At 43.7% G+C, this 16,330-nt stretch overlaps 1 protein-coding gene across 1 annotated transcript; it reads right to left on the reverse strand.

Annotated features, from left to right (window-relative positions):
- Positions 1–141: 141 nt before the first annotated feature.
- Positions 142–14,666, reverse strand: LOC115943195 (cytoplasmic dynein 1 heavy chain 1-like). The gene is made up of 7 exons (XM_081829899.1): positions 14,269–14,666; positions 5,232–5,319; positions 3,114–3,287; positions 2,627–2,882; positions 2,097–2,283; positions 500–771; positions 142–408 (listed from the first exon to the last, which is right to left on the reverse strand). The coding sequence occupies exons 1-7, from the start codon at positions 14,522–14,524 to the stop codon at positions 157–159; spliced, it is 1,485 nt and encodes a 494-aa protein (XP_081686025.1). The 5' UTR covers positions 14,525–14,666; the 3' UTR covers positions 142–156.
- Positions 14,667–16,330: the final 1,664 nt, after the last annotated feature.

Here is a 16,330-nt window from a genome sequence, read left to right on the forward strand (position 1 = left end):
AAAAAAAAAAAAGAGGAAAATACAGAATCTATATCATAGAGAGGACAGTTAAAGGATGCAAATGGAACTCAAGAGTCATTCAGTGCAGAACAGAAGTAAGTAGTTCATGTGCATTCTAAGAAAAAGAGAGCAGGGTATAAAAACAACCCATGTACGTTATTTTAAAAATGTAATGCATACCTGTGGCCTCAGGACCCTGACAATGACCGCTCTCAGCTGTTCGTGCTGGCGTCGAAATTTTCTCATTTGGTCAAGGCGGGCCTGGAGCTTCCTGTGAGCAGGATTGATTCGCCACACCATTTTCAGATTTTCTTCCCTTTTTCTTTTGACAATGTCTCTCAATAACACCTGAAGCTTCTCATATTCATCATCCCAAGTCTGAAAGACTTCAAAGCATGCGACCATAACCTAGGATATAATTTATGAAAGGAAGCTTATTATTACAGCATGTTTTCATCTCCGTGCCCTGAGGTTGGTTTTCTGATATATTAAAACTTACCTTTTCAAATTCTTCATAAGCAACATGCATCAATTTTCTGGTGCCCAATACTTTGAGTAACTGAGAACTCAAGTCTCTTGAAATTGCCTCCACCAAACGCAGTGCCCTCTGAATGGGATATTTTGTGTTTCGGATCTTTCTCAAATGGGTGAAAATTGCAACAAGTGCCTGCCTTATTTTGTCCAGCTCAGTGGCCGACAGCAAATCATTCAGAGGAAAATCTTTCATCAGAGGATTGTAGTCATTCACAGTTTCCAAAGCCTGTTTTAGACCTAGATTAACAGAGAAACGGTTAATGGTTTTCATATAAAGTAATACAGGTATAATATTATAAGTCAACCATACCTTCATTAGGAAAAAGTAATACAACTAAGAGGATACTGCTTACAGCCTAACACCGGGTAAGTAAACTGCAGTACAGCTTCACAACAGAACATTCTGTTGTTGCAGAAGAGTCAGGGACACAGAAACTATTTATGATATTTGAAAAAAAGGAACATGTTATTAACAGGATGATCCTCTGTTAATTAACGGACGGTCTCATTGCTTTTTTAAGAATATCAGTCAACTCACGCATACTCTAAAGGCTGTGGGTGATGGACCCATGAATTTCATTGCTTTCTATACCATCTAAATGTTCTACGAATAACATTAAGTTTAGAAAAACTACAATGTTATCATCTTTAGGAACACTAAAATATAAATGGTACACCTGTGGCTCATATGAGCTGAGTGTGTTATGGACACAGAATCCCAGAGGCACCTGGGTCTAATCTACTTTCTGACTCCTCTAGCAGAAGATTAAAAGAAAAAAAGAAGAAAGAAAAAAGAAAAAAGAAAAAGTATTAGGAAAGAAATAAAAGTCTCAGAGGTATTTAAAAAGAAAATTTCAAGGCATGCCTTTCAGCATTAGTGAATGCCCAGGTAACACGTGCAATGTGATCCACGTAACTAGATTTCTACCTGGAACTTCCGTTAACATTTAAAATGTGGGTAGCATGCCTTTTTTGGAGGGGTAGGAAAAGAGCATGACCAGTACTGCAGCCCTGATTCCTTGCTCTAATATTCTCTGGGGGGCAGAGCTGTAGAGAAGTGCCTAACCATGCCTGGTCATCCAAACCCTGGAGTGCCCAGCGTGTGCTAATACAACATCACTCACTGCTGTGCATACAGAAAACTAAATTTATCTTGACCACTTTCAGAACAGGGAGAAAGGCAGAGAATGGGGAAAGGGGGACAGGTAAAAGAGGAAGAGAAAGCACTGTCCAGCTCTCCTTCCACAGTCCTGTGGGCAAATAACTTCTGCTTAATGTCAACTGTCTTCCTGCTTGGATTGTCAGAAGCACACTTGACTTTATACTAAAAAAGTACTGTCTACTCGAGGAACCAAATAACTGAGAAACAGGAGGGAAACTCCCAAGACTCTCTACTCAGGCCTGGAAACTGGCTTATGTTCTCAAAACTCCAGAAGGAGAAGCAATGTGTGTGGGAAAATCATGTGATGGTCCATCTACTGACTTTCACTGAAATCATCCATAAGATCTCACAAAAGTCAGACCCATAACTCACTGATCGCATTATCAGCTCCAGTGTTTACCTGTGTCGGTGTCAAAACTGACAGTGGCATGGAAACGCTTGCCGTGTTTCAAGATATCCAGAGTGAGGAGAACTTCCGGGCTCTCTCGCTTCTCCTGTATACGGTATAGTGCACGTTCCAAGTTTAACCAAAAACTAATTTCCTGCAAGGCTGTTCCTGAGGCAGGGTCTCGATCAAGTTTGGTCACCTTTAAGGACAGATAATATTCAAGAGTATTCACTATTTAAATAAAGGTAGAAAAGTATCATTAACTAAACACATGCATTACAACGTAATTTTTATATTTCAAGTAGATTTCCTTCCCTGTCAACTATAATTGGTTTAATAAGTGAAAGCAAAGGTATAAGACAGCTGGGATCAACACTCTCTCAGGGCTAATATTTAAACAACCGCACGCTGTCCCAGGACCCACAGAGAGCACTGCTAACATCAGCGGACACATCACCTCATTGACAAAAACTCAGACCAGTTTCTCAGAGACAATGAAGAGCAAAGTACTTTATACAACATATTCAATACCATGCTCTTACTTTTTGAATTTCTCGGATCCAGCGGTTAACTCCTGATTGTAACTGATTGAGAAAAGTTGGGTCTTCAACCTTATCTCCAAAGTCTGTAACTTTTGGTTTTTCTCCACGTTCATAACACTGTTTCGCAACATTTGTAATAATGGGATGAATTGGCAGGCTGATCTCTGGAATTTCAATATTCTGCTGCAAGTGAAGGAGCCCCATTTCAAGTTCTGCAATCTTTTTTTCAACTGAAGGAGCCATTTTATCACCATCCCTAAAAAGGTTAACAAACACGTCAAACTTTAGTGTGCCATTGGTCTCCAAAAGATCCTATTATTTTACATCTGTCAAACAATAATAATATACATCTTATTGATGCAACAGATTTATATGGTTTACCAGCTTTGCCCTCCCAATTCCCAAATTTCACATTATCTTTCATGGTGTCTTGTGAACACTAAGTGAAATAGGACATTCAAACCAACAAAGGAAAAATGGTTTTTACCTGTCTGCCTTGCCAGACTCTCTGATATAGGACTTAAAAAAAGGAGCCACCGCATTGCTAATGAAAGAATGCAAGGTTTCATATGGTGAGTCTTCACTGAGCGTGAGGACTCGGAGCTGAGAAGACACTGGTTTGTCTGCATCAATTACTGGAGCGCGTTTAATGAATGCCAAGCTAAAAGAAAGCAAAAGAACAAATTAGAACAAAGAGCCTCATTCCTAATCAGTTTTAGTAACTGTTGCCCTCTGTGTGTTGCACACAAATTAAAAATTAATTTGAATGAATTAATTTAAAAGTCATATTAAGAACACGTTAAAGAATTGCTTTTCTAATAGGGAAACACTGCTTACCTTTCTTTACTCAGGTGAGAACAACTGAATCAAGGTTAAGGTTTGGCATGTGACCATGAAACCAGGCAAAGTTAATTTGTCTAATATATGGGTTGAGTTCATAATCTTGGCCTCACTCAAACAAACCTCCCTAGTAACTGCAAGTTACAAGCCATGATGTACTTAAATGTGATCTTATGCTAGTTTGTACCATTCCTTAATGGCACTAAGTCACATACTGACTTTAATAAACAACAGTCACCCCCAGGTTAAAGTGGCAAGAGGATATTCCAGGCCCCCCCCCCCCCCGCCTGGCCCAAATCAACTCTTCCAGTTTTATCTCCTGCTATGTACCCTCTTCCCCACCCAAGACACAACTTAAAATGATGTCCCATTCTCTAAACGTGATGTGCCATTGTGTCTTTGTTTAAGAAATCTACATCTGCTGAAATTCCAAGCAACCTTCAAAACCCAACTCTGGCATAATCTCTTCCATGGGGCCTTCCCTAACCAGAATCACTCTCTCCAATCTCCATGCTTCATGCTGTTCTGCGCCTCTAAGATTTTGCCAAGTAGTAAGTTAGTTGTGTATCTGCAGAGCTTTCTCCCCAAAGACCACAAGCTTCTTGGGAACCAGGTTTTATTTCTCTGCATACCTACTGCCAAATCTTACACATAACAGGTGCTCAAAGATGGTTGAATTAATAGTTCAAAAAAATTAGTATTTTAATTTTCCATTCCCAGGCCAGTACTTTACACATAATACTTTGTTATTCTAAAAAGTCACTGAAGCCTCCTGATGTGACACACTTAGAAGGAAAAGTCGTAATAGCATCCCTGCCAAAAATGCACAATCTAATCACCACTGGTATGTACTTCTCAAACATGTCAATGTCATGAAAGACATAGAATTAGATTCTGGATCAAGGGAGAATTGCTGTAAGGGACATTATTGAGACAATGTGAGTGTGCACACGGTACATAAAGAGTAGAATTGTACCAGTACTTCCTGGATTTAAAAACTGTATCAAGGCTATGAATAGAAGTGTCCTTGTTCTTAGGAAATACACTGAAGTATTTAGGGGTAAAGGGGCAGGTGTTGCCTATAACTAACTGCAAATGGTTCAAGAAAAAAAGCGATAATGCAAATGTGGCTATGTTAACAACAGCTATCTGATATCAACTGTATAGAATTCATGTAACTCTTTTGTAGGCTTGAAATTATTTAAAATAAAAAGTTTTAAAAAGCCAATGCAGTATAAATTAAACATTTACATATTTAAATTTGGATATGTCTACTGGAGTGTAAATTGACACTACTTTTCTAGAAGGTGGGAAAAATCTGGTAACATGCATTAAAGACTTTAATGACACATTGCATCTGAACCAGTAATACTTTCTTTAGGGATTTATACTAAAAAGAATGAGATCTCTACCTAAGAATCTTTACTAGGTTTATACTAGTCATTTATAATAAAGAAAATTGAGATATAATCTGAGAATGATTATTATACATGTTAAGTACATTTTGGCTCAAACCTAAAATGGATGCCATGACATAGCAATTAAAATAAATAATATTTTAGAATTTATATTGACTTGGAAATCCTCTGAATTTCAATACATGAAATCAAAGGTGATTCAATACATGAATTTAATTTAAATTCAATACATGAATTTAAACAGCAGAAATCTTGAGTTTTCTTAATGTCTGTCTGAGTCAATTAAGATCTACATTCAATTCTCACAAGCTTATAATCTGAGGTAACATTATATTCACACTACTCACCTATTGGACTTAACTCCGTAATGAATGTCTATGTTGATATTATAGGAAATGAATTCTTTTTCCTCTTCTCCTTCATCACCAACATCCTCTACAAATTGTAATAAATATGATATCAAATTCATGTCAATATCAGCTGCTCACCCTACCCCCAACCTGACATTTAAACCCACACATGACTTGGCTCTACCTATTTTTCCCTTCCTACCCACTTTTTTTTCTGACTCCTGGCCCAGGCACTTTGCTGTGTGATCCTGGGCAAGGTAGTTAACGTCTCTGCACCACTATTTCTTTTTCTGTAAGTCGGGAGGCACTGGCCTGCCGGGGGTGCTGGAAGCACTAGAGCAGGGTCTGGCCCTGCGAGGAGGGGTTCCCGACACCAGTGCTCACCACCCCCTCTGGGCAGGCTCACCCCTCGTACTCCCAACACAGAAGGCACTTGCCACTTCCCACTCTGGGTGTTCTGCTCAGGTGTTTACTCAACGCTCACTATGGACAGGCATTTTACTAAGTACTTTAGGTCTATCACACACCTAACACTCACAACAACACTGTGGGGGTTGGCATGACTATTTTTACCCATGTTTCCCAAGTAAGAAATCTAAGTAAATTGCCCCCAAACATGTGTCTGGGAAGAGACAAAGTGAGAATTCAGAAGTCTGTGATTCCAAACCCAGGGTCCTCCCCAGCACATGGCCCACCCCAGCCCTCATCAAGCGCCCCTGCCAAGTGCAAACAACCATCAAGAAAATCATTATCAACCAACACCCACAGGGTCACCGAGAGGCATTCACCTAGCCTTCCCCTCTGCTCTCATACCACTTTTCAGGGCCTGCTCTGGGGTCGATTTATGAATGCATCTTCCTCCCCAAAGGTGAGCTCCTGCAAGGCAGGGACCATGCTGGATTCCACACAGCAAACACCATGCACAGTAGTCATTTAAAAAAGCTGACTGGAATTCAGTAAGATAGCTCAAGATGCATGTGAACAAAATTTCTTCTTTTTTTTAAAGTAGGCTCCAGGCTAAGCATGGAACCCAATGCAGGGCTTGAATTCATGACCCTGAGATCAAGACCAGAGCTGAGATCAAGAGTCAGATGCTTAACTGACTGAGCCACCCAGAGGCCCCTGAACAAAATTTCTAAATCATTAAAAAACCACAATTGAAAAATTTAAAATTTGTAAGAATGGGAAATAATCCAAACCCCTAGATCCAGTACTGATCCACTAGAGGCATAAATAAATGCTCCAGCTGAATTATCTTTGCAATGATATATTCTATCATTTGGATAGAATGATATCATTCTGTCACCTTGGGCAAAAATTTCTACCCAAGGATTAACATGGTATGTGTGGTTCGCCTTCACTTTTAAATCATGATGTAGGAGCGACGGCAGCAGATCTGGTGAAGTAATCTTGGGAAAGTCATTTTTCTTCCTCTGGATTTCAAATCCATGAATGGAAAATGGGCAGCAGAGTGGGGGGATTGGTGGAAGAGGTGAAAGAGATTAAGAGTACATTCGTGATAAACAGAGTAATGTACAGAAGTGCTGACTCACTCTATTGTACACCTGAAACTAGTGTAACACTGTATGGTGACTATACTAGCATTAAAATTAAAAAAAATAGTAAATACAAGGGGCAGCAGAGGAAGGGGTAGGATATTAAATCAGGTGGTCTATAAAGTTTCTTTAAGCACCAACAACTATGAAAATCTGGGTATACAGAGTCTGAGCAAAAGCTATTTAAGATGAGACAAATACAAAGTTTACACTAAAAGATGAAAAATATTAGTATATCTGTCAAGACAATAACTCTTCCAAAATAGTGTTTTTAGTTAATTTTAGGAAGTGAGAGGAGGTGGCCAAGTATTCTACTATGCTAGGTACTTCCTAGATGTTTATTTATTTAATTTATTTTTAAGATTTTATTTATTCATTTGACAGAGACAGAGACAGCGAGAGCAGGAACACAAGCAGTGGGAGTGGGAGAGGGAGAAGCCGGCTTCCCCCCAAGGAGGGAGCCCGATGCGGGGCTCGATCCCAGGACCCTGGGATCATGACCCAAGCCGAAGGCAGACGCCTAACAACTGAGCCACCCAGGCGCCCCCCTAGATGTTTTTTTAAAATGACTAACTTAAAACAAACAAACAAACAAAAAACAACTAAACAAATCAATTGGGTTTTCTAACTACCAAAATGTGGATAAACCACAAGACAGATCACAATGCCTGAAACCAACCACACATATGACTGCAATCTCTAAAATGCATGCATATGAACAGAACATAAAGAAATACTCCCAAACTAAAACAGTTGTCAGGTTGGTAGGATTATGAAATATTTTCTCCCTCAACTTTCCAAACTCTGTTCTATGAATTATATAAAATATACGTCATCAAGATAGCATCCAAACAGTACTTGGAAAAGTAACATTTTATAATCATTAAAGGAAATTACTGACGAAACTAAAAGCATGGTATGTTAACTTTGAATCATTTCTTCCTCCGAGAAAAAATTCACCATTTATATAAATAAAATCACACAGAAAACATGCCCACTGGATGCCGCATCCAGCCATGCTGCCTGCACTTCTTAATGCAAACAGGGTTAAAGGAACCGGGCGCCTGGCCATGAGATGAGTCACGGCTCTGCTCGGTCTCAGCCCTGCTGGGAACGCCCAGCTCCCAGCTCCGCACCGGGAATACTGCAATGCAGCAGAACGCAGCCTGAACTCGGAAAGGCACGCCCAGACACAATCCTCAGACAAGGGTATCCAGTAGGTATCCTCTACCACTTCGTTAAAACCCTAATTGATCTTTTGATGATAGTATTTATGGAAGTCACAGAATACATTTCCCATTAGTTTTCTAATGCTTATTCTCCATAAAAAGAGATCAAATGAAGTCTGAGTATGTCTGATTCCTGGTAGAAAGAACCCGTCATTGTTTTATAAACTGCCATCAAATAATTTAACCTTTTTGCCTCCCTATAAATTATTACATCTTCCAAATAATAATAGTGTAACATTTTACTTCTGCAGAAACATTTTTTTTAACTGTTCAGAGGAGGCAAGACACTTGATAGTTAATTCTTAATAACAAAGAAGCTATTAATCCTGCTATATTTAGAAGCTTATAGCTAACACAATCTGCATATTTTATCAGGCAATACGGCTTTCAGTCAAGTTTGAATCCCTTTCCTACTGCTGCTGTTACTGGGTTACTGGTTAATACGTAACGGCCCACTAATGTACTGCCTGTTAATACATTCCGGGAATCAAAGTGCCGGTACAGAAAGTGGGGAGCCACCTCGCCAGGTCCTCTGCTGCGAGCCACACTGATACACATTTAGTGACCTGGGGACATTTCTTTGGTTAACTTCTGAGAGTTGACTGAATTTCTAGAGATGTTTAAAATGTCACTTAGCATGAATCTGTGTAAATTTCTTTCTTTTTTTTAAAAAAGATTTTATTTATTTATTTGACAGAGAGAGACACAGCGAGAGAGGGAACGCAAGCAGGGGGAGAGGGAGAGGGATAAGCAAGCTTTCCGCAGAGCAGGGAGCCCGATGTGGGACTCGATCCCAGGACCCTGGGATCATGACCTGAGCCGAAGGCAGCCACTTAACCGACTGAGCCACCCAGGCGCCCTCTTTTTTTTTTTTAAAGATTTTATTTATTTATTTGACAGAGAGAGACACAGCGAGAGAGGGAACGCAAGCAGGGGGAGTGGGAGAGGGAGGAGCTGGCTTCCTGCAGAGCAGGGAGCCCGATGCGGGGCTCGATCCCAGGACCCTGGGATCAGGACCTGAGCCGAAGGCAGACGCTTAACGACTGAGCCACCCAGGCGCCCCTAAATTTCTATTTAAAGACCAGCTGAATGTATTTCAAACTAAGAGTGATTTGCATCATTATACTGTGAACTAGGTGAGCATTACATCTCACTTAGTGAAACAAAAAAGATGTGCATTCAATTACGTTAAGACTCGGACTTCCTCCCCCAGGGAGACCAGGCGGGCTTTCACAAAGTGTGGTGAACACGAAAGGTAAGAGGAGGCCAGCAAACTGGTAAAGGAGGCTGCCCAGCTCCCCGCGTCCTTAATCTTTCCCTCATTCCCCGCCCCCCACTCTCTCCCAGCCTCGGGGCAAGTGTCTTCTCCATCCAGCCTTTAAAGGCAGCCAGCTGCTCTCTTTGGCCCACACAAACTACCAAATTCCTTGTTACATGTTCCTGGTTCTCCTTATCTTTGATCTTCTTTTCCTCTTAAAATCCAAAGCATACGAACACCACATTATTTTGGTTGATCACTATCATAGATGTTCTCCCCCTTTTCTCTCACATGTTTGCATCTGGTGCTTTTTCCCGTCACCTCGACGCCCATCACCCCTTTGTCCTCCCTCTGAGGGGCTGTGACTTCTTTGCCACAACCGTTCCCTCCTCTGGCACGAGGCTCAGGGCATGGTGAGAAAGCCTGAGTTTTCTCTTCAACCTGAAGACTTCCATTCATAATACCGTTAGCAACGGGAAGGAGGGTTAAAGCCCACATAATACGCTACAACGCTGGCAAACAATTTCCCTCCATCTTTACTTTTTAAAAACAGTGATGACGGTTTTCCCTTTGTTGCCCATAAATATCATTTGTTATGCTACACTGCATAGTGAAACCTAGCAAGCTGCAGACCGGTGTGTCCTACGAAGGGTGCAGGGCCCCGCCTACGGTGTGACAGCATAGGACAGTAGGAACCCAGGCTAATGGACTCCTGGCTAGGGCTTCCAGGCAGTGTGGTGTCACAGAAAAGTCTTCCTGTGAATTTATTAACCATTTTACTAACCATTTTGGGGAAAAAGCAAAGGTCAGAAATGCGTACTTTTTAGTCAACATTTCTTCATCCTTTAGGGAAATTAAGTCCTCAGAAAAATAATTTTTAAAATCCACAAAAAACAGTCCCCATTAAACCTTCCACACTGATGGGGCGCCTGGATGGCTCAGTTGGTTAAGCGACTGCCTTCGGCTCAGGTCATGATCCTGGAGTCCCGGGATCGAGTCCCGCATCGGGCTCCCTGCTTGGCAGGGGGTCTGCTTCTCCCTCTGACCCTCCTCCCTCTCATGCTCTCTGTCTCTCATTCTCTCTCTCTCAAATAAATAAATAAAATCTTTAAAACAACAACAACAACAACAAAAACCTTCCACACTGCTGTATCTCTAAGAAGTTGAGGACTGTAAAAAGTTCTAGCTTTCTTTCACATTCTAGTCCCTAGCCATCTCTGCACTAATGAAGGGGAGGTAAAACCCCCTAAATTTTATATTTTAGAAAAAACTAGAATCCCAAGCTTAGAATAAGTACTGACTAAAGGCAGCCATTATTTTCAGTCTTAAAGACAAAGTACTAAGGCTAAGACACCCAAATGTAAACAAAAACAAAAACCCACAGCACCTGATCCCAGCCTGGTCACTAACAAGCTAGAGCCCTCCTGGATCCTCCAGTTTCACCAGCTGCAAGCCGGAGCATCTCTTACCTGCTCCTACCTTTACCACCCAACCAAAAATGCACCTCAGGTAAAAACTGCTACAGAATGTCATTAAAATTGTAAAATGCCTATTAAGCAATGAGCACCTATCTGGCTGTAATTTTATTTTATTTTTTAAAGAGTTTATTTATTTATTTGACAGAGAGAGACACAGAGAGAGAAGGAACACAAGCAGTGGGAGTGGGAGAGAGAGAAGCAGCCTTCCCGCGGAGCAGGGAGCCCGATGCGGGGCTTGATCCCAGGACCCTGGGATCATGACCTGAGCCGAAGGCAATTAACGACTGAGCCACCCAGGCACCCCTGGTTGTAATTTTAGAAGTACACTATGAAGAAAACAATTTTCTACAGGCCAGGAATTACAGGAAAGAGATTTCTCTTTTTCAATTCAGAGGAGCTAACATCCCCCTGCCCACCAACTCTCCAATCCTTTAGTATCAAAATAAACCACTAAATTCGCAATCTTTATTCTACACTTTAAGGAATACTGTACTTAAACAGAAAGTTTACAGTTAGCTGGGGTGGTTAAAAATATATATATCTTCAGGGGTGCCTGGGTGCCTCAGTCGTTATGTGTCTGTCTTCGGCTCAGGTCATGATCCCAGGGTCTTCGGGTCAAGCCCCACACTGGGCTCCCTGCTCGGTGGGAAGCCTGCTTCTCCCTCTCCCACTCCCCCTGTTTGTGTTCCTGCTTTCAATCTCTCTCTCTCTGTCAAATAAATAAATTCTTTGTGTGTGTGTGTGTATATATATATATATATATATATATATATACACATATGTGACACACACACATACATATCTTCATGTAAAAATGCTTCTATATTCAATTACAAGTGTTTGGAAAATTCTTTCCATAGAAAGTGGGGGAGGATAAAATAAAAGCAATTTCCTTTGTTCACTAAATTATGACTTCTTTCTTGTTGACAGTCTTTACTCAGTTTAAACAATTTAGATTTGTTTTCCACATTATAGAGCAAGCCTACCTTCTTACTGTAACTAGCTATTGGATGCTCACATTTGATTAAATGTGCAAAAGCCAATGTTAACTCAAAAATTACCGGGAAGAAAGCCCTCCTATCAACTGACCTGGGTCTGGACTTAGGTCTGAATTATCCTAGTTTAGTCAGGATGCTAATAAGACTGATGGAACCATACAGTCTTTCTTTAAATTTTTTAAGTGAAAAATAAATTACAGACAGGCTGAATTGCTAGAAATACTTTTTTATTTTTATAAATACAGAATGAGGTAGGATTTCAATTTTAGACACTCTCATTCCTTAGTCAACGTTCAAAAGTGCAAGTCATTATGGAGTCAAGACCTGGATGCTTGGACATTTGCTTTGCGGAAATAAAAAAATGTACCATCAAGAAAACAGATGATTTGCACTAAAAAGCATACTACAGAAATAGGGCTTCCCCCTAGTAATTTTAGCAAAGTTCAGTTCTAATGTTTGAGAAAAGTCAATTACTGATGAGCAGTCTAGAAGCAAAAACAAAACTTACAATTTTTTTCCATAAAAAGAAACTGAGATTCAAGGTAGAAATCACCGATTTTAATACATAAACTGTGAAATGAAAATATGATCAAGAATTAGCCAAATTCAAACTACTCAAAATACAGTAACTTAACACAAATTAAGATACATTTTAATAAAATAATGCATACTCATTGAAAAATAACCAGACAGATTCCAAAATGCTGACACTGGCTATACCTAGGTCAAAGGATTCCAGGTGATTTTTCCTTTACCTGTATACTTTAAATTTTCTATCATGACTAAACACATACTCTTTCTGAAAGAGTAGGTGGGTTAAAAAAATTTTTTTTAACACTAGTGGTTTCCATGCTGGAAAACATAACCCCAAACATAACAGAAAACCCTAAGCAACATTAATAGCCTAAATATGTCTGAATGGCTCATTTGCTTTGAACATTCCATGTGAGTCTAAGAAAAATATTCTTTCACACACTCTGACCTTCTCACCCTCTCACAGAAACAGAGGCTACAATGAAGCATCTCCTGAAATGGCCTTTGAAAGAAACAAACTATCAGAAAGAAAGTGGGGTGTGTGTGTGTGTGTGTGTGTGTGTGTGTGTATGTGTGTGAGATAGACAGTATAAATCCCGTTATTGACAGAACCGTACAGCTTTTTTGTGATTATAAGAAGCTTGATGGCAAACATTTTCAGACAATGGCCAATCCCTTAGTTCTAAGGTTAAAATGTACGTGGACATCACCCCTGGGTTCCCAGATGGACGGTGCCACACCCATTCTGTGCTGTCAGATATGCTCACCATCAACTACCAAGTGGTCCTACAGAGTCTGGAAACTCCCTGAAGACAAGCTCAATTCTCAAGATGAATCTAGCTTTGCTTTGGGAAGGTCACTATTTGAGGAGACTGCTGGAATATGCAAACCTTTTGCTCCCTCTCCCCAAGTAGGTGCCTAACCCAAGTCTCTCTCTCTTTTTAAAAAAATTCTGTCAACTAGGGAGGTCTGGGTGGCTCAGTCCGTTAAGCGTCCTGCCTTCGGCTCAGGTCACGATCCCGACATCCTGGGATCGAGTCCAGCATCGGGCTCCCTGCTCAGCGGGGAGCCTGCTTCTCCCTCTGCCTGCTGCTCCCCCTCCTTGTGCGCTTGCTCTCTCTCCCTGACAAATAAATAAAATCTTAAAAAAAAGAATCTGTAAACCACAGACTGAAATATCACAGGGTCACCATTAGGATTATCTAAGTATTACACAAATATAAGGGTATGATTAGTGAAACCCAGCAGTGTACCGGACACTGAGATGCTGAGTCTAGTCCAGGAAGCAGGATTAGCTGGTGACTTTGGGCGAGTCATTTCACCTCAGCCTGTTTGCTCGCGTGTGAAATAGGGCAATACACCTAGACCGCAAAGACGCTGTGAGGACCAAGAGGCAGACCTGGGAGCGCACATCCACCTAGAACAGGGATGCTCTGCTCGCGGCCCGGGCCGGCCCTTGTCATTCTCTGGGCCTCAGCATCTGGGTCTGCACCGGGCAGGGCCAGGACGCCCGTCGGCCAGGGCTCCCCCCAGCTCTGAGCCCTACAGCCAGGCTGCGCACGGCTCCGCGGGTCTGCCCCTGACACATCCCTCCCGAGGACCGCCTGGCCTGGCCACAAATCGAAACCGAAAAGCTCATGTGACATTGGAGGCCGGCAGGCGGCCTCCGCCCGCGCTCAGCCCGGGAGACGCTGTCTCCACCCAACTCGGCCATCTTGAGGCCCGAGCAGACAAAGCGATCCCATTGTTTTGGGTGACGGCAAGACAGGGACACCCGCTCTTCGTTCCCCGCGACCCGGAAGGGGGCACCCCCGGGGCTCCGGCCTGGCAGGGGGTGTGGCGCCGGCCTCGCCGGGCGGCCGCGGGGACCCATCCCGCAGGGCATCTGCAGCCCGGAGGCCGCTTCGGTCCTAGCGCCCGGCGTCCGGGCCCCCCGGCCCCGGCCGCCCGGAACCCCAACGCCCGGCCCCCGGCCCCGCACCTTTGAGCGTGGAGCGCTCCACCAGGACCGTGTGGACCTGGGGGTCCGACAGGAACTTGCGCATCTGCTCCAGGGCGCTCTTCTCCTCCAGCGCCGCCTCAAGCGCAGCCGGGGCCTCGCCGCCATCCTCCAGCAGCAGCGGCACCAGCTTGCGCAGGTGCTTCTGCAGTACCGACACGTCGGCCACGTTCTGTACCGCCGACACCTCCAAGCCGGCCGAGCCGTCCTCGCCGCCGCCGCCGCCCGGCTCCGACATGGCGCTGCGCCGCGGACCCGCAGGGACGCTGGGCAGGCGGCCGCGGCTCCGCACGAGAGCGAGCGCCGAGCGGAAGAACGAAAGAAACGGGCGCCCGAAACTGACCGTCCGCTAACCGCGGCCGACTGAAGGGAGCCGGCGCCGGCTCCGCCCTAAAGGCCGCCGCCCGCCAGCCCGCCCCGCCCCGCCCCGCCCGCGGCCCACCGCCTCAGCCACTAGCGCCCGCTCGCCGCCGCGGCGTCACGACGTTGCGCATGCGCGCATGCGGGCCCCGGGGACGCCGCCGCGCTGCCTTCTGGGATCTGTAGTCCCAGTTCTGGGCGGGCCCCCGTGTTTCCCCGCAGCACAAACCCTGAAGGTGGGAACTTGACTTGGCGCGTGGGCGGTGTAGGGTGGTTGGGGACTACAGCTGTCTTGTTCGCTGCTGTGGCCGAACAGCACAGAGCCTGAGACACTCCATGAATATTGAATGAATGAATGGTGTTAGTGATGAGAGCTAACTTTTTTTTTTTTTTTTTTTGGAGCAGTTAGCGTGTGACCGACATTGCTCTAAGCATTTAACCTGTATTATTGCGTTGAACGAATGAATGACTACAATGTGTTGAGTGCTAAAATATAGTCGTGGGGCGCCTGGGTGGCTCAATTGGTTAAGCGACTGCCTTCAGCTCAGGTCATGATCCCGGGGTCCTGGATTCGAGCCCCGCATCCGGCTCCCTGCTCGGCCGGAAGCCTGCTTCTCCCTCTCCCACTCCCCCTGCTTATGTTCCCTCTCACGCTGTCTCTCTCTCTCTCAATTAAATAAATAAAATAAAATAAAATACATTCGTGACATATGTGTTATTAGATATACACGTGAAGAGTGAGAACGTTTTTCAGAGGGGCAGGACATGAGGGGCGTGCCACATTGCTAGTTTGGAAAGAGGGGAGGTTGGGAAGGGGACAATCCCAACAGAGGAACTAGCCTTTACAAAGACAGAGGGGCCTGAAGGTTACGGCTGGAGCTCTGACTGCAGAGGCCGTGTCAGGTAAAGCCAGGAGATGACACCCAACTGAACAGTGGGATAAAGCCAAGTTGTTGTGGGTGCAGGCTGCTAATGATGAAGTAATTCCCCCTGGGATGCTATGATGACCTAGTGGGAGACCTAGGTGAGAGCATCTATCTAGAACAGTGATGCTCTGCTAGTAGTGGGGGCTGGCACTGTCATTCCACGGGCCTCAGCATCTGGGGCTGCACAAGGCAGGTGCTGAGATGCCTGCCGACTAAAGCTCCTCCCAGCTCCCATCCACCTGGATCTCTTCCCTTACCCTGAGATGACATAAAGGTGGGAGTCCAGGCTGTCCACATTCTTGGTTTAGAGGTGACAGTTTCTTTTAAGGAGCATTAATTGGCCTTTGAAAATTCAAACTCATAACTTGCTTCTTAAATTGGGCGGAGGAATGGAAGCCAAAGGCGTTATTTTTATATCAAAGTGCACAGTCACAGAGCTGAGTCCTGATTGGTAGGATGGTGATGGGATGATTTGATTCTCCCAAATCATCTTTGGAAAACTGGGAAACATACAATATGCTTATCCTTGCTCAATTACCCAGTGCCAAGACCCAGGGGCTGCTGGAACACGGAAACTAATCAGATGATTCTTGTTTTTAAGGAGCTCATGGAAGAGGGGACAGATTAATACCCCATCCTCCTGCCCTCCATCAGTTCACCCTTGTGTGATATGCCCAAACAGATCTAAATAACCTTCCAGGAAAAAAAAAAAATAAAGCAACTGCAATGAGTTTGTGTTGTGATCACAATGGTAATGA

Source organism: Leptonychotes weddellii, chromosome 9, assembly GCF_054177405.1.
Source record: "Leptonychotes weddellii isolate Sample4059 chromosome 9, ASM5417740v2, whole genome shotgun sequence".
Classification (NCBI taxonomy): domain Eukaryota; kingdom Metazoa; phylum Chordata; class Mammalia; order Carnivora; family Phocidae; genus Leptonychotes; species Leptonychotes weddellii.

Coding starts and splice junctions, on each gene's coding strand:
- LOC115943195 (XM_081829899.1), bottom strand. CDS start 14,524: ATGTCGGAGCCGGGCGGCGGCGGCGGCGAGGACGGCTCGGCCGGCTTG. Junction 5,320..14,268: donor GGAGCGCTCCACGCTCAAAG/GTGCGGGGCCGG, acceptor TACAATTTGTAG/AGGATGTTGGTGATGAAGGA. Junction 772..2,096: donor CAGTTTTGACACCGACACAG/GTAAACACTGGA, acceptor CTGTTAATCTAG/GTCTAAAACAGGCTTTGGAA.